Below are 19700 nucleotides of genomic sequence, written 5' to 3' on the forward strand. Positions count from 1 at the left end.
GGCAGCTATGCTGAGAACACTGGCTTCTCTATCACACTCGCTCTCTCCTGCTCTCACACACTAATCCAAATCAGAGATGTCACTATTCCCTTCACAGGCAATAGCCGAGGGCATGCAGGCGTTTACTTACATCCAGAACAAACACACTGGATTTAACAGTCTAGAAGCAAGTATCTGTTCATTAAGGGCAAAACAATGTAAATCGACCAACTGCTTTTTCTCTCTTCATAATGAAGCATTGTATTTTCATTTTATATTGCATTTAATTATTTTTCAATATTCTAATGATTTATGTTTGCTGCAATTCCTCAATTTACCCCAGAGATTATTAAAGTATATCAGTCCTGACCCTCTCCCATCTCATTCTATCTTCTATCTCATTCCCTCCCATCTTAGAAAATCTGAAAGGAGGTTAATACTCCTTTTAACGAAATTCCAAAGTTGGGAAGACTTCTGAAATGCAGTGAGAAAGGTATACAAATGTGAAACAATGGTGTGCTAGATGGTCACAGCAAGTTGTTTAGCAACCGACAACCAATCATAAACTAAACAATGCTTGCCTTGTTAAATATTCATAGACAGAGTACAGTCGCAAAAACTTTCACAAGCCACATTTAGCTTGCACACATTAGGGAACAAGAGTGATGAAAAGACATTACTTTTATATTATTTCTACAAATGGACAACCAGTTGCGTTCTCATGTGCTGTAGCCAAAGCTCCACAAAACAAGCCGCCGTCGGCCGACTTAATTTTTCCGGTGTATTCCGCACCATTGGCTCAAGTTAGACACAATTGTTGTTTTTTGGGCCGATTCAACATGTATAATCGGCATTGGGCCGTCGGTGAGAGAGAGAACTCTGATTGGCTGTTCAGTTTAGCGAACGAGTATAAGAGCAAAAATGATGAAAGCAAGCAAAGTCGTCATGACGGCACAGACAGGCTGTTCTAATTTTACCTCATCTTACCTGAGCATTCTACTGCGTGAATATTTTCATAATAACATGAGCAGAGTGGAATAAAGAACATGATCAGCATGATTGATATTCAAAACGGTAAACAAGCGCTACTTTATTTATGGTTTGTATACCTGCATTCTTAGTTTCGCTTTGCCTTTTTGAATAACGAACAAATCGGCTTAAATAGACAGTTATCTCCTTTACACGCAGGCGAAGAACACAACAAGATGACCCAAGATTACACTAACCCAGGGTTAAAAATGACCCACTGCACCTCATCTGCCTGTCAATATAATTCAAGTGCTTGTATACAAAGTTCTGTCTCCATAGCTCATTCAAGCAAAAATGTTTCGAAATAACGGATCACTTACGCATTAGGACAGACACATTCTGTATTGTACCTTTCACGTCTCATTCCACATGCTCTGGGAGATAAAGCAACAACAAACATTCCAATTTAAAAGTCTTAATGAACCACACTTTAAAAAAAAACTCACACAGACACTCCGGGGACATCTGTCCACAGCTCTGAGTCTGCGACCTCTTGTTCTCCCATTAAATTGAATTCTTGGATCTTAAATTGAATCGAGACTCTCAGATGTGGAACGTCTAATTGAATTAGGAGGGAACTGAGGCAGTAGGACTCAGGAGACATCTGCGCAGTCACTATGGTTTGTATTATCTATGTTGACTATCACAAACCAATGCAAACCAAAGTAAAAGCATCTACAATCAGTGCATCCGAGTCATGCGTTAGCCTACATTTTTCCTCAGACATGCATTGCAGCATCAGACTTCATATCAATATGAAATATGACTTCAGTCACCTTTTGTCGGGTCAGACCTCAATTAACGTAGGAGGTAGAAAAAACAAGCATGCTTAGCATTCCCAGAGTCCTTTAGGTTTTTAACAACAACGTCTTTAAGCATACTTCAGGCAGAAACACTTTTGAGGTTAAAAGTATGACAACCATTCTACTGAGAAACACAACCTAAAGGCAGAATCTCTGGTCTAGTTTCTATTCATTTGCACAGAAAGGATAAACCAGTCACTGATATTCACTTTGGGGCGATTTACCTTGAGAGAGGTGAGATATAGAGTTCATCTAGATAAGTCTGAATTAAAGAGTCGAGTTGCTATGAGAACGCATCTGAGAAAGTGTAGCCTATCGTAAGCTTTCATCTCATTTTAAAGAGTCTGGTATCCCTCCATTAGCGCTCGACTCCCCTTTGCATTCTTTGTCTCCTGCCAAACTCCCTCTAAATCTTTCTTTTCCTTTCTTCCCCCCTCCCTTCCTACACTTCAATCACTATTCTCGTTTCAAAGACAGACAAACAAGAAGTTCTTCTTCTGGCCGTCTATTGGATCTCACAGGCATGACTGACTCCAGTGTTGCCAAACACAAATCATATGACAAGAAACTCACACAATATAAAATGAAACCTTATCTAATACCAGCATGTGCTCATGACTCCAGGTTTTTCAGCTTGGAAAAATAAAAGCAAGTTATGACTCTCAGCTGTGAATCACACTAGAAGATTAGCGTCTCATGTCAGTGATAGAGATGTAATAGTGTTATGTTTGTCCATGGCTCAGCACAATGTAGTCATAGGTCAATAACCAAGATGACAGTGTGATATGGGGGGGGTGCAGGAACAAAACGTTTTGGTTTTATGGTCTAAATATGTGCAAACAATGATTCAAATGAAAAGCAAGCTTTTAATGTAATGCCAATGATTCCCAACCAGGATACATCCACTGCTGAGTGTACTTTAGCAGGTTGGAAAGGGGTGCTTGCTTGGGAAGATTTATCTTTGTTAAACCTATAAAACATATTAGCCTACTACTTAATTGGATTTCATAATAATAAAATGTGCCGTTAGGTCTTTCTTGAGGTAATTACTCCAGAATTGCAGCCAGAATTATTCAAACTCATGAAAATCAAAAGCTCATGTGTCTCATTGGAGGGAAGCCTCTTGGCGAGTTTTCTCAACCACAGAACTGAATGTTTTTATTTAAAGTCATGATGAAAAATGATAGCAACCGATATTTTCTTCCATATTGTGACATAGTGTGTTAAATTAACTACTGAAAAAGAAAAAAGTATGGAAGTTGTCAATTGGATTTAAGCAGATTGGCTGAATGTGAACTTAAGAATCTAATTATGACGTCAAAAATGTAAAAAAAAATAAAAAAATAAGCACAGATGAATTCACAATAAGATCAATAACATCCATTTGGAAAATTTATTTCATTTGATTTACACATAAAATCTTATTTTATGCCAATTTTAAGTTTAATCATCAGTAATCATTTTAATAATAATGATGAATTAAGTTCTATGTAGGCTATTAGATAAAAAGTAACAAATTTATATTTGAGCCTTATAACAAAACACGCAGTAAATCACTAATGTAAATGACTGAAAATGAGTAGTATGTAAAGAGTTTGTGTCCCACTGCTCATCTGGGCCTATACAATTCCTCTGCACTGAGTCACTGGTTTCAAATCTCGAAAAGTCCTGGCGTCTGACTGGATAACATAACATCACGGAACTACCAAGATACTAAGAACTATGAATCAAATATAAACGAGAGCAAAGCTTTAAATAACTAAAAAGTTGGTTGGTCTTTTTGAACAGCACACGTTTGACAGCCTAACGTTGACAGAGTAACCTGATCGCTCACGGCAAGTTTGACACTGACTCGTTATTCATTTGAATACAAATTGGGCAATTCAAACACAAGGCTTTGCCTTTGAGTGTTTAGCGGGCTTTCGTGGGCTGTGGTGAGGTAAACAATCACAACACTGTTAAAACAGGATTGTTTGCCACGTCAATACTTTCTCTCAATGATTTGCTCCCAAAGCGAGAAGCGCAGGTGTTCACCTGGCGATGCACCTGCGCTTGGTGCGAAACTCAATGGGTTATGTCTCTCGAGGCGAAGCGCTCATTTTCAGCGTAAATCAGTTGAAGAAGCTTTTGTAAATACGCGGGCTCGACAATAATCCTTTGGACAGACATTAATCCATCTTCAGAGAAGTAAACTTGAGAAGAACACGAAACAGGACAAAAACACAACTAAGCTGAACAGTATGCGAGCGAGACAAGTGTGTCATTCCTAAAGGAGAAAGTTCAGCTCGAGAATTCGTTGGAGCATCTGGCGCGCCACAAACAAGTTTAGCAAGCATCAATTTCTAGTCACGGGCTAACAGGTTTAGCGGTGATAGCGAACAAAAATAACATTTAACCTACCTGATATTACGGCAAAGTTTAAATTTCACTCTGCCTAATGTTCCTCTGTTACTTCCTGTTGTTCTTCTTCATGAGAACTGATAGTGTAACAGTAAAGGACGTTTCTTTGAATGTGACAGCTCAAACTAATAATCCCAAGGGAAAACGTTGGCTAAAGACAACCTGTTACCTTTCAGACCGATACCACTTGCCTCGCCCACTTTGCGAGTGAGGAATAATCTCATTGGCTGATAGTGGCGTCGTGGGTGGGACGCATGAAACCATTTCGGCTTCGATTATTGGTTAGGTTGTATGTCAATCACAATAAAATCTGGAACATGTTTGTCTGTGGAGCCGTGAAAAATAAATTCGGGTTATGATTTAGAGACACAATGAAAGTTCAGTTTTGTTACAAAATTGTCTCAATGTTTTACGGCAAGCTTATAGTTCATGTAACTGCCTGTTTTGTAATTCCATGCATGTAAATAGTTGACAGGGTTTTTTACTACAGTGCGTGTAGGTAGACTATATAAAATATAAATAAAATCTTAAAAATAATAATCAACAGTGAAGACCAGTATGTATGTATTATAAAAAGGTCTGTTTTTGTAAATAAAATATATTAAATCAGAATTTTATCGCCGTTTGGAATTGCGCAAAGTAGCAGCTCATAGCCTAAACTCTGACTATAGTGCAATCATATTGAAAACAAAGCCAAAATAGTGAAATATGAGTTCAGTTGTTATGCTAGTTATATTCATAATTTTTTTTTTTTTTTTAAGTACTGTGCTAGAAGACTAACTGGGACTAGTCACACTAACAGGAAGCACTATATTGTTGCAACATTTGCTCTCCTGCTCTCCTCATTTGTAAGTCGCTTTGGATAAAAGCGTCTGCTAAATGATTAAATGTAAATGTAGTTGGTCCACCGATGGGAGTAAATGTCCCTTTGTGTGCTGTCTTATAGGCTAGAATTTATAGCATCTGGATTTCCTTTTCCTTTTTTTTTTCTTTTTTTTTTTCTGTCGTTTTCAATAACTGGAAAAACAGGTCCAGGTGCTTTTCAATAAATTCTGCAAGACATTCCACGATGAGCTGGGCTGACTGACAGTGTTAATAAACACACTTGATAATGATGATGCTACTCTTCACTTTGTTAACAGCCAGTAGTCCCGTGTGGGCAGAGACGGTATTGTGTGATCACAGCTCAACTTCCACTATTTAAATGTTGAGTAGTTTTACTTCCAGAACCATGTAAATTGTTTGTATAAGCAGGCAAGTAGGCAAGCATGAAACTCTAAGAACAATTTTAACATTATAAAATTTCAGAAATATTTTTCAAACAGACATTAGGTCTATTTACTTAAAATAATAGCCTATAATATAGGCCTACTATAATTCATGTTTACATATCAATTAATTTAGCATGTTTTATTAATTAGCCACTAGATGGAGGCAGTATAAATGATTTCAAGTTGCCCAAATGTCTTCCCCTACAAGTGACTTGGGCCAGTTACCCGGTGTGAACTGCTGCCCCACTGTGGTAGTGGTAGTGTATTGCACAGAAAAATGTGAAGCTTGTCTGGTTATTAGTGCTTTTTTAAATTAAGAACATCAAATAGATATAGGATTTGTAGCCTATGTTACCTTTTTTTTTGTTTTGTTTTTTGAAAAACACACACACACACACACACACACACACACACACACACACACACACACACACAGACACAGACACAGACACAGACACACACATCATTTACATGATCCGAAAAGGTTAAACGTCCTGAAAAAAAAATAATAATCACACTTGTATTGTCCGCGGTCAAAAATAAGCAGTGGAAATTAATGGGAGACGAATTTTATCAAGGCTACTGGAAACGTTGGTAGTCTACTGCGCACAAACAAATTCTAACTGAAAGCTCATTTTTTGAGATATCAACCACGAATTTGGAACACGGCTTGTTTAGATTTATGGCTTTGATTTTCTCACAGTTTTAGAGTAAAACGTGTTTTAGTAAAAATAAGTAAAAATATATTTCATATAAAAAAAATGTAATTGTTTTTTGTGCATTTTTCATAAATGTAACATTTTATAACTTTTTTCAAGTTCACTTTTTTCAAGAACTTGTTTTTACTTCCTCAAAAATCTGACAAGTGTCATAGCCTATTTAAAAAGAGACCAAACTTTAAGTCTGTTCTCCAAAGCATTCAAGAGTTATGAAAAGTTAAGCTTTTTCAGGTTCATGCTCAAAAAGGTTCATGCTCAAAAAGTGAATAAATGAATTATAACTAGGCTACTGCATAAATATAGCCTACTTTAGTTACCATAAATCACATAAAATAAGAATATATCAAGTAAAAAAACATTATCGAATTAAAATAGAGCCTAGTAGCCTACAATCATTTCATTGACATACTTTTTGTTTTTTTTAATTCGGTCATTTTTGACCGACATGCGAACAGTATTTTGTAAATTTTGTAAACAGTAAATTGAAAAGCCTAGTCCACGTTGCGAATATTATAGTGAATACAGTAGATTAGCTCAACGTGTTCAGTGATGTGTAGCCTATGCAGTGGCAAATGTTAAATAGTTTTAATAAAAAATACATCGTTTTTTGTTTGTTTGTTTGTTTGTTTGTTTGTTTGTTTGTTTGTTTGTTTGTTTGTTTGTTTGTTTGTTTTCTGTTAAAAAAAAAATACTTTTGAGAAATAGGCCTATTCACTGGAGTAAAGAGTGTGACAACTAGACCCCTTGGGCAAATAAATGGAAACGTTAAATAAAACCGATAATCTATTTGCTGTGCACCACCCGAGGATTACTGAGCAGAAGGTTTGTGTCCACAGGTGGGCAGCGCCCAGCAAATGAAAAGTTCTCCTTTAGGGGAACAGTAGCTGCAACCACCCCCACCCACAGCGTCAGCACAAGCGCACGTAGGCTACATCCCCTTCACTTCATTTAGACTGTCGCTTGGAGTGGATATACCGGGAATGGGATCTTCATCGAGAGCTAAGAAAAACTTTAAATTTTTCCGCGTTTATGCCCTTCAGAGACTCCTCTTTATCTTGCGGGAATAATTGGGAGCAAACAAAAACAATACATTATTCTCCAATGTGAAGAATCGTAACTGAGAGTGTAAGAAGTTTCCTGAAAAGAAATACGAATGGGATAAATTCTGTGATCAAGATTAGTAAAAGGGATTTAATATTCGGAACCTTTCCCTAAATCAATTTGACAGATTTTCAAAATTCAATAAATTAAAAAGAGTTCTTGTTTAAAATAACAACAACCTTGTGTCAATTGAACTGCACGTTAAAGTGTTGTTGATTAAGGCAAAAAAAAAAAAAAATCCATTATAGGGGCCATAGTGAGTGATATTTTAGAAGCTGATTGGTTTTCTAAAGGAGTTGCGCGTGTGTATGGAGAGTAGCGCAGACACCTGTATTCGTCATGGCGAAGTGGTTTAAAGATTTCCCAACTAGTTTGAAGACTGGATCGGATCGGATCCGTTCTGCTTCGGAATCGGGAACCCAGTCCCGTCCCAAACCGGTTCTGACCGTTGGTACTGGTTCGAAGGGGAGTCTGCGTAAAAATTCTGGAGCGGAAAACGGTGGCAGTGGTGGTGGTGGTGGTGGTGGTGTTGGTGTTGGTTCGCTGCTCCACGGGAGAAATCGTAAAAATTCGGCCATCGAGCTGGGAAGAAACCACTCCAGCACCGGCTCGATGAAAGACGGGAAGATATGGGAAATTCTGATCCCTGGGAAAAGTAAGAAAACCACAAAAATGGAAGGGTTTGAAGACCATCGCACCCTGCGGACCACCAGTCTGGCTGACGCGTACATGAGCAGAATGATCAAGGTTAATGATCCAAAATCCAGTGCAGGGGGATCATCCCCGGACAGCGAGAGGGCCAAGTCACCAATCAGAACAGAAACGGTAAGTTTGAGAATGAGCCAACACCACAATGTAAACTAACAATAAATAATAATAATATTTTAATAATTATTATTACATAGCCTAATGTATTTTCTAGACAGATTTGTAGTTTACAACTGTTTTCTGAAAATTTAGTAAATTAATTTTTGGGAAAAAACGAACCCCTTAAGATGGGTTTTTTGCTGGTCTTAGGTGGTTTTAGTGGGGTTTTGGGCACTGTTCTGCTGGTCTACTTGCTGGCCAGCTGAAATAACTTAAGACCTGCTCAAACCAACAGAGACCAGCATCAGGCTGGTTTAGGGTGGGTTTTTCAGTTGGGATAAAGAAAGAATATCCCTGATCTGAGTGATAAAGCAGGCCTCAGAGACGGATGCTTTTTTCAGGCGTTCTTTTTAATACATGACATACTCCAATTCCAGTCACCCTGTTGACTGTGAGAACCAAACAAACGTCTTTGTTTTGAAAATTGAGATCAGTATCTCTCTTCCAGCTCTTTGTTTAAAGCAATATCTTCTTTTCCCCTCCCTCAGCCCCTTCTTCTCTCTTTCGTATCTTTCTTTCCTCCCTCCTCACATCCCTCTTTTTCTTCCTATATTCTCTTTTCATTGAACTGCTTTATTATAAGCAGACACAGTGGAGCTGAAAAGCAACAAACACAATGAGAGCCCTCTCCTTGCCTCTCTTCCTGTCTCTTTTCCTAGCCATGCACACACTCTTCACTCTGTCATTGTGGGAAACACACTTTTGTGCTCACATACACACACACCCTTGCTCACAAATACGCAAAGAATACAATGCGTACATAACACAATGGCTCTATCCAATTCTTCTAGTCCCTGGTGAAGGCAGTGTTTGAAGAATTATGTCACCTGATACATAGGCTGTATCCTATCCCATTTACGGACATCCCCTCCAGCTACACTTTGAACATAATAGCACAGAAATCAGAATCTCATGAGATCACACACACTCACACACACACACACACACACACACACACACACACACACACACACACACACACACACACACACACACACACACACACACACACACACACACACACAACGACCAGAGGGAGAATCAGAGAAAGAATGGGAAAAGATAGGCTGGAGAATAAGCTTAAAGGGTGAGTTATTAATGACAGCATTTTCATTTTTGGGTGAACTAACTCTTTAAGCTCACCCAAACTAAACTTAAGCTAAACCCACTAGCTTCAGCTAGTGAAGAAATACTGATTCTTTAACTACACGATGGAACAAAGAATTCCACTCAATAAGATGTGATTTAACTCCAGGTGTTGACTAAATGCCATTTTTAGCTGGGTTTGCACTATTTCTGAAGTAGATCATTGCAGAATATGTTGGCATCATATTATTAAAGGACTATTCCAGGTTCAGTGCAAGTTAAGCCCAATCGATAGCCCTTGTGGCATAATGTTGATTACCAGAAAAAATATATTTCAACCTCCTCCTTTTCTTAAAAAGAAAATATATACAATGAAAGGGAATGGGGCAAGTCCAAGTCTATTGTTTCAATAGTATAGTATCATAACCAAACAATAAGCATGTTAAAAACATAATTTTAGTGTGAAAAAAACTCTTACTAACCTGTTCTGTTTAGTTGTATCCAATTTTACAAGTTCATTACCCAATGTAACACCTAAACACTAAAATGATCATAAAAATGAAAACAACTTTGCTGCTCAAATAAAGCACAAGTTTTAACAGAATAAATTAAAGTACTTCTATATATTTTAAGTTTCACATTTCCAAAAATTTAAGTTTTCTTATGATATCTAGTCTATGCCACAAATTGTAATCTTTTATTAAACAGAATATTCTTCATTCCTTACCTAATGAAGGTGTTCCTTGCTAACAAAAATATATTCTAAGAATGGTCTCAAAACCTTTTTTCATAACTTAATGGGAATGTTAGATTCCCATTAAGTTATGAAAAAAGGTTTTGAGACCATTCCCTGTTAACTGGGTTCTAGTCCTTAACACAAATCACTGATATCGCTTTCTATTCTTCTTTTCTTCTCACTCTTAATAGATCATCCTGGAGGATTATGCTGACCCATTTGATGCAGAGAAAACAAGGGAACAGAGAGAGGCTGAAAGAGAAGGAGAGAATGATGGCTACATGGAACCTTATGATGCCCAGCTCATTATTACAGGTACACCTCTTCTCTCCTTTATTTCTCCTTCTTTTAATCATTTATTCATCTTAAATGTTTTGTCAGTGTAATAAGCAGATTTTCAGAGATTTTAAGAGTATGAAAAATCATAGCTCCCTCTCTCTCCCCTCGTTGGTGGTTTCCACGGTGACAGTGTTGTGCTGGGACAATGGGTGCAGTTTCCTCTTTCTGCTTCCTGTTTCCTGTCTGTGTTTCCTTTGCCCCATTCTATGGACAGGAAGTTGACCCCTGCCGTCCCCCCAGTATGCCTGGCTATGTGAGAAAGACCCCCTCAACACTCCCCTCTCCCCCCAATCACTTCCCAGAACTCAGGAAGTGGCCTGCTAAGCCAGCCAATCATAGACTCGGTCTGACTTTTCCCTGGTATGACCATTGTTTTCTCACACAATAGGCCAGACACAAAGTGACAGCAAAGAAACAGAGAGAGGGAAGAACGATGGAGCTTCAGGCATAGTTTTGTTGATGTTTGTTGAACTTTAAATCTTAAGGAATGAATAGATGCACAGGTAGACAAATTTAGAGAAATTCATTTAGACTAACTGAAAATGCTGTATGATACAGTTATATATGAGAATGATAGGAAATGCTATATTTTAGCAGTTTTTTTTCTTTTCTTCACAGTATAAAAAGGCGTATACGAGATGGGTTTCTATGTTTTATGAGATATGTATTGTGTTGTGTAATACGTTTAAACAAAAAAAAAATTATATGTGTATCTGAATTATTCAAAAGTTAAAAACATACTTTAATTTTCAGTCTAAATGTAAAATCTAAACTTAGAACCAGATAGTTAGCTAATACACACAGGCAAATGATTACAAAAACTCATGGGCGGTAAAGCAGACTGTGTATAAAGAAAGACTTTACAGCGTTAGCAGGGTTCTCTCATAAAATGTTTAGCTGCACATTTCTGCTTTTATATCGGCCTCATGCACTTCAATCGTAAGCGCATCATCATAATTATTTTTCGAATACTGAACCCTGTTTTTGGTTCTGCTGCCTGTTGCTCCAGTATAATCTTTTAAAGAAGCAAACCTGTTACCGCATCATTTAGTTTGCTGCAGAGAGAACAGACTTATGACTTGACGTGCTGTTTGTTGGTACAGATTCAACTTTGACTTGATCATAATTTCCTGTGGTTTCACACACATTTAAAGTGATCTCAAAACAAATAATGTCTTCATAGACTAAACTTCTAGATGCTCTTTCAACAGTTATATGGTGATTTGTTTGGAAAGTGTAGAAAAACATTCACTTGGTGTATAAAGTGACTGACAATAATGCCATTACTGACATTGTTATTAATTATATTACATATTACATATGTAACTACTTTGAAGTTATTACTTTAAATAATTATTGCAATATTTAGCAAAAAAGTTTAGAAAAAGGCAAGAGATTGAGAAAAAGTTGACAGCTTGTTCTACAACCATAGCACACAGACTATTTGTAAATGAAGCATCTGAATATGCATACAGTATATTGATTTCTAGGGACAAATAAGGCCATCCCTTTCTTGGGGGTTCCCACTTTCTCAATAATACATTTGGAGAAAGTGGGCAGTGGACACCTGCACACAGATGCAAATTCCATAACAGTATCTGTTATATTAATTTCAACAGTTTGTAAATATGTGGAATCTTGATAAATTTGAGACAAAAGGTACGGTTACATATACTGTTGTTCTGCGAATGCTTGTGGGCGAAATCAAGTCATTTTGTTGGGAATCTATGCGTTTTGCCCACAAATTTGTGGAAACAATTGTGAAATACAAATTTGTGCCCTTATCTAGAGATTCGCCGGCGAGGCTCGAAGGACCTGCTGAAAGTGTGTGTAGTGTTGAATGGAGGAGAGAGTGAGGGGTCTGGACCCCCTCAGATCTATGATGTCCCATATGAAGAGGTTCTGGAGGGAATTCCATTGACCCGACCTGAGTCCGACTCCAGACCACTGGCAGAGTATGAGCTGCCCTGGGAGTGGAAGAAGGAGCAGATTGTTAGAGCACTGTCAGGTACCATCCCTCACTTTCATATTAGTAGCATCTTCTTTATTTAGCATTGCCATTACATAAACACTGCAGTGATGAGAAAAAATATTTTAAAAGTAATTTAGTTTGAATGATATTGGGGTGCTTATGATGCAGCAGTTGTTCCAAACATTTGGGATAACAGGGGAGGTCATTATTGCCAGATGCCATCATAAAATTTGTGGCAATTGATATGATTCATTCTGTTTACAGCTCAGTTTGATGGAGTGGAGCGCATGTCGAAGGAAGAATCAGGTTCTCCTACTGTAAAACAGCAGACCCTGAGACATAAGAGCTGGACCCCCAAATCTCTTCGACCGAATCCCCCTTCCCCGACTTCCCCATCATCTCCCAGCATCACCCCAGACAGTGAGACACCAATAGTTGATCCCACCCTGCCTTTGGAGAAACAGAGGTATGTGTGTTTGTGTATGAAAAACACGTTTTAGACACTACTGCTAATGTGTGAATGTGTTTATTTTAAGCATGAAATGGTGAGATTAAAATAGTAGTGGGAATGTATGTGTTAAAATATGCAATATATTAACAGTTATGACGTGAAACACATGATCACCTAGCTACTGTGTATATTAGCAATTATAATAGAGTCAGAGAATATGTCAGAGAATAATCTTCAAAAATAATGTCAACACTGAAAATTCTGTCATCATTTATGCACTCGTATGTTGTGAGTTTCTTTCTTCTGCTGAACACAAAAGAAGATATTTTAAAGAATGTTGGTAAACAGTTGAAGGTAGCCATTGACTTCCACGTTTTTTTCCATAGAAAAAAAAAATGACCACATCACGTCTGTTTACCAACATTCTTTAAAATATTATATTTTTAATATTTTATATAAATTTTAATATTTATTATATTTATGTTGTAATGAAAATGTGTGCACTTAATAAAAAACTATTTAAAATGTTTAATTAAACAAATATCAATAAGTATACAAGTTTATTTTATATATTTTTATTTTTTATTGTTTTATTAATACTTTTTTATTGTTGTTTATTTATAATATATAATAAAGCACAGCCTCCCATATCCAAACATTTAAAATCATATATTCACCTTCATGTCGTTTCATGTATGACTTTCTTTTTCTGTGAAACCTAAAAAGAAATATTCTGTATGTATGGACAAAAATGATTTGGCAAATCTATCCATTTGTACAGTTGTCTGTCCATGTTTCTCAATCCCTCCTAATTCTCTTCTTATACAGTATATTCTATACTTTATCTAATCTGTTTTCAAAGTATTCATATTACATAATCATGCAATGTATAAATAAGAATCTCCTCCCCTTTCCTTCTCTCTCTCTCTCTCTCTCTCTCTCTCTCTCTCCAGCTGGTATCATGGCAGTGTGAGTCGGCAGGAGGCGGAGGCTCAGCTGCAGCACTGTAGGGAGGCCAGTTTCCTGGTGCGAGACAGCGAATCGGCAACCAGCAAGTACTCCATCGCCCTTAAGTAAGTGCGTGCTTGTGTATGTTTGATATCAAGAGAACAAGAAATGAGTTGGCAGTCCTGAAAAGCTGATGTAGATGATATTAGATCCTTATTTCCCTCTCTCTACAGGACAAGTCAAGGATGTGTGCACATCATCGTAGCGCAGACTAAAGAATGCGGCTACACACTGGAAAAGAGCAGCTGTGTGTTCCCAAGCATCCCAGAAGTGGTGCACCACTACTGTACCCAGCGCCTACCTTTCACCGGGGCAGAACACATGACGCTACAGCACCCCGTACCACGAACACACTGAACACACACATGTTAAACGTATGCATATACACAGCGTTCTCTGGTGCAAAGACATGAATGTAATACCGTGGTGCCTGCCAATCACATGCCAGCAAAGCACAGTTTTTCTCTTTTTCTTACTGTATGTACTGTATGTATATGTGCGCATGAGTAATTGAACAAGTGGGACTTCTTCATATTTGAGTTTTCACCCCCTTTGAAACCAGGCCTAACCCTTCAGAGAGACCAAGGGAGGAAATATGTTTCACAAAACCTGTGGTTTAAACGCCACAGTAATGTGTATCTGTTGTTGACTTTTGTTTTGCTATTTCCTCATCACTTGTTTCAGTATACTGGGACTTCAGCCCCATAAGTTCACTTACAATTATGCTATTGATCTAATTATGTGCTTGAAGGAGTAACGCACTCCTAAACTCCCCCTGCTGGCAGCTGATCCAAACTGCAAATCACTCATGCAATTGATGCCAATTTTATTACTTTCCCTGGTGAGTGGTGAGACACAAATTTTACTCCCTGCAAGAACGAATGTGCATTTAAGTGGCCAGAATTGGCAGAGTTAATATTTTTAGGACCCGTAGTATAGATTTAGTTTAGAATTAATTGTTGAATCCTCATATTATTGTATCCTCTGAAAAAAAAAAAAAAAAAAAAAAACATTTCACCCCACATTGGCAGTTCCTGGATAGCTGAGGTTAGATCGTTAGCTCGGATCAATACAGCAAATTGAAGCTGGCTCGTTCATCAGATAAATGAGTCATTACCGTTGATTGGCCAATGTTCTTGTCTGTCAGTGATAAAACTATTATTGATTGGTTTGCGTTTGGGAATAGTGGGATGTTGAACAGATTTAGCTACTGACCACGCAGTCATTGGATTCATGGTGTACCGAATGTGACATTGGTCTCTTGGTGGTGGGAAGTTACGTTTAAATATGTGTCTTTTTGTTGAAAGGTAAAAGGTTCCATTTTAATCTTTAAGGATACTAAATTTGATTTTGAAGTAATTATTGTTTTAAAGGGATAGTTAACCTCAAAATGCTGTCATTATACTTACTCACCCTCAAGTTGTTCCAAACCTGTATGAGTTTCTTTCGTCTGCTGAAAACAAAAGAAGATATTTTAAAGATTGTTGGTAACCAGACTGTTGGCATCACCCATTGACTTCCATAGTAGGAAAAAAAAAAGGGCCTTCAACTGTTTGGTTATTGATATTCTTCTAAATATCTTCTTTTGTGTTCAGCAGAAGAAAGAAATTCATACAGGTTTGGAACATCATAAGGGTGAGTAAACGATGACAGAATTTTCTTTTTTGGGTGACTATTGCTTTAACCTAGATGAGAGAAATGAGAGAGAGGGAAAAAAAACACATTCTCTGAAGATTTTGCCTTTGTACAATGTAAGACTGTGCAAAGCCTGAAATAAAGCAGATAATGCTGAATTTGTTAAATCTCTCTGTCTCTTTCACATTCACACACAAAAGTTCCTGCAAAAATGCAACATATCAGGACCACAACAGATCTTCTGCGCTAAAGCCAAAACCATATAAGTATATGCTTTAGTACGTTTTTTTTTAAAGAAATTAATACTTTTATTTAGCAAAGAAACATTAAATTGATCAAAATTGACATTAAATAATTTTATATTGTTAAAAAATCTATTAGAATTTTTTTCCATTCATCAAATAATCTTGAAAAAAAAGTAGGCGTATCACACTTTCCACAAAAATGTAAAGAAGCACAACTGCTACTGATAATAATCAGAAATCAGGAGCATTCTTGAGCACCAAATCAGCAAAGATTGATTATAAAAGAATGATTTCTGAAGGTCATGTGACGTAATGATGCTGGAAATTCATCAGGCCATCACAGGAATAAATTACATTTTAAAATATGTAATAATTTTTCACAATATTACTATTTTTAGATTAATGCAGCCTTGTTTAGTGTAAGAGACTTTCAAGAACATTTAAAAAAAAATCTAACAAACTTTTGTCTGCTATAGTGTACATCATCAGGACAATCAAGCACTAAGATTCATTAAGAATTTACACTCTTGCTCTCAAAATTCAAGGGAAAAACCACATATATATATATAAACCATATATATAATTAAATAAGAGTAATGCATAAACAAATAAGAAATGGGATTTTTTTTAATTGCTCAACTGGCAGAGCATGGCGCTAACAATGCCAATTCCCAGGGATCATGAAGCCTACTAACTAAAATATAAACCTTGAATGCATTGTATGAAGTCGGTTTTGAGGAAAGCATTTAATTATCCATAATACATCCATAATAATTATAAATGTACACTCATCTGCTCTGAAAGCTACCCATAATGCTTTACTTTCTTTCAACCTCATTTCTTGCTATTTCAAGCTTCATATTTCAAGCTCTAACTGAGCATTATATATTGTGTTTGTGTGTGTGCATTTTTTTCATTCTCGCTCACCCCTTTTCCCAAAGAAAATGTATTTTGTTTTTCATTTCCTAATAGCTGACTGAAACCACAGAATTCCCTATCATTATTCTTTCACATTGCATTCAGAACTGTTAGGAAAAAAAAACTAGTCGTGGCAAAATAGCATTCTTCACAACAGCTGAAGTCAGTCAGTGTGTCAAAACCACAAAAGTTAGAGAAAGCATGCCAGCAGCAAATGGCAGGAGTCAGAGAAGGAAGGAGAGAGGGTGGGGTAAGGGGGAGGGAGGGGTGAGATAAGCACTCGGGGGGGTCCCAGTATGTGAATAATTCAAGAAGAGACTCCGAGCACTTGCAGCACGGAAGTTTCCCTGTCAGCTCAGCTCTGCAGAGATAGAGAGAGGGTGGCAGAGAGTATACAAATGTGTGTGTGTGTGTGTGTGTGTGTGTGTGAGAGAGAGAGAGAGAGAGAAGGGGATAGAGAGCGAGAGCACAAAGGTGCACATGTGACATCAGAAGGAAAGACTGTGAACAAATGAGGGAAGGAGTGGAAAGCTGTGAGGGAAACCATAGAGGAAGACATGGAGGAGAGGCGGAAGTTTAAGAGAAGAACAAAAATAACAGCAGGAAAGATTGTAGTTGGAGGTGATGAACAAGGGAGGTTGAAAAAAACTGGTTCACTAGAGAAAGGTGATTAAAAACTGATTTTCTTTCAAAAAAGAGTCTTCTCTAAACATGTGAAGCATTTAACACTATAGATTTATATATAGAATATATAGAACTATATATATATATATATATATATATATATATATAAATATATATATATATTGTAGAAGATTCATTGGTAGTGTATTAGTACTGTATTGTGTTTTATTTTAAGTATATTAAAATACAATAATCCATAATCTATATAAACATATATAAACATCTGAATCATCTAACAATATTATATAATATTGCATATTGTGTGAGTATGTGTATATACATATATTGTTGTTGTTGTTGTTTCGATGATGTGCATGTCTTTTTTACACTTGCTTCCTTTCATCTCTCCATTTACAATGTTTTCCCCACACTTCTTCACACAGACTCTGTAGTAAGTCAAAATATGGAAGCCATCATATGCCAGGAAGCTTGAGGTATCCTCATTTCTGTATGACTCACTGCCCATAAAGAGCATAGCAGTGCACTATGGTGTGAATAGGATATGAATACCTACGTAACAGTCAACCAGTGAGTCACCAGTGACCAAGCTTTTGCTTTCCTGCACATTAATTCCACCTCCCTGCTCTCTCTTTCTTCTCTTTCTCTCTATTAATCCATTCTCTCTTTTCATCCCCTTTCTTGTAATGTTTTCACATCATTTTCACGTCTCCTTTTCATCATGGTTTTATAATTTAAATATATGAGGATGATGAAGTAAGTTATGTTGGAAAAATATCCATGAATGAAATAAACATAAACATAAGACATAAGACATAAGACATTCCTTCCTTTCTCCTCCCACTAGGGATGTAAAGCCAAGGTCATCTTTAGGGATCCCTCCAGAGAACATGCAGAAATAGACATTTTGGCCAAAGGGAAGACAGGGAGAGCCATAAACAGTGTGAGTGCATGAGACATGGAGAGAGGAAACTATAAAAGGGGAGAGCTTGGAGACCCCATCATCTCCCCGGAAGCAACGGTTATTTCTGGAACGCTGAGCACTGAGTTTTGACACACAACAACAGCAGAACCACTGGTTGAAAGGCCAGAAGTGACTGACACGCAGACAAGAGTGGTTATGATGTGGGGACAGTACTCAGTCATACGGTGATGTTACCGATGCTGACTGATGGAGAGACGATACCCTTCTCCTTGAAAACCTCACACCCAGCCACCCGCTCCCCTGGGGCAAAACAAATGAAGCGTAAGTCTCCATGCAGAACGAGCTTTACTCCCTGCTGTTGGATAGGGTGATGCTGCCTTGTACAGCTGTTGGGAGCACAATGTGTGTGTGATATTTGAAGGTAAGTAGTAGTGCTGCACAATTATAGCAAAAATAACAAAAATAATGAATGATTATTCCCCATGATATCACAGTTATTAATTTCAATTACTTCATAGGCTACATGTCCAATACAACTTGAGAACTGTTTTATACATCGGGTAAATCAAGTGCCTATAAAAGGTCAGCTTCACACTGAACTGGTAAAATCATGATAAACAAATTCTGAATAGATTATATAAAGAAATCGAGCAACATCACACATTCTATAATGTTCCTGTTCGCTTATAATCACCAAAGCTACAATATAAATGCAAGTTTACATTTGATGTGTCTGTTTGGGACCTACACTTCAACAGAATTAAATTTTTTTGCATTGTTCACTTACAGCAGGTCCACATTTCGAGCAAGTCCCGTGATATCTAGACCAACAGGACTGTTCAGCACTCATTTTTCATAAGCCAAAGGGTAATGACCAAGCTTCTCATGAACAATATTAAGAGGTCCCACTGATGTATGGAGTGTATGGGTCAAACACGGAAGAAGAAAATAGTCCAATAGGCCCCTCTTAAAGTTAAGAATAATGCATGCCTTTATTACATTCAATGTGTAATTTTTTTTTCACAATCACACAAAACATATATATATAAACAAAGCTCTACATATATAGTAATTTATGGCTCTCACATAATGGACTGCACCTCTGCATTCATTTGCACAACAGAAATGTCTGGGATTGCTTGCAATTCTCAACCACTTCATGATGACCATTTTGGAAGTAGACCTAAACGGAATGATGTAATCAACACTTTTCACGAACTGTGGAAATTCTAATTGTAATCTCAAATGTTTTTTTTTATTATTATTTTATTTTTATTACTTTTGAAGTCATATTTCCTAGACGGAGAAAATATTTTCGAATATGTGCTATAACTGTAAAGTAAAAGCCAAGCCCCCTCTGAAATGCTCTGCGAGTCCTCAGGTGGACCAAATGACCTTGTAAAGGAAATGGTAAGTGTCCTGTAACAAAAACACATTCTATGTAACCGGATGTAGTGAAGGGGAATCTGAGGTATGCCTGCCTCCCCCGCCCCTCCCCTGCGCTGCTGTTTCTGACATCTCGTCACATCTTCTCTCGCGCACCGCGACGAGTCCTTCACCTTACCTGGCTGCTC

At 37.4% G+C, this 19700-nt stretch overlaps 2 protein-coding genes across 2 annotated transcripts in view; one reads left to right on the top strand and one right to left on the bottom strand.

The window, feature by feature from the left end:
* Nucleotides 1-4420, bottom strand: part of cgna (cingulin a) — a 34343-nt gene extending 29923 nt beyond the window's left edge. The window contains exon 1 of the mRNA XM_084435305.1: nucleotides 4212-4420. The gene's annotated coding sequence lies outside the window, so the exon portion shown is untranslated. The remainder of the gene's footprint in view (nucleotides 1-4211) is intronic.
* A 2721-nt stretch (nucleotides 4421-7141) lies between these two features.
* Nucleotides 7142-15563, top strand: she (Src homology 2 domain containing E). The gene is made up of 6 exons (XM_084435732.1): nucleotides 7142-8127; nucleotides 10183-10306; nucleotides 12120-12338; nucleotides 12567-12768; nucleotides 13707-13826; nucleotides 13935-15563. Exons 1-6 carry the CDS (start codon nucleotides 7642-7644, stop codon nucleotides 14116-14118), a joined length of 1335 nt encoding a protein of 444 aa, XP_084291858.1. The 5' UTR covers nucleotides 7142-7641; the 3' UTR covers nucleotides 14119-15563.
* Nucleotides 15564-19700: the final 4137 nt, after the last annotated feature.

The sequence above is a fragment of the Rutilus rutilus genome (assembly GCF_951802725.1).
Source record: "Rutilus rutilus genome assembly, chromosome: 17".
Lineage (NCBI taxonomy): Eukaryota > Metazoa > Chordata > Actinopteri > Cypriniformes > Leuciscidae > Rutilus > Rutilus rutilus.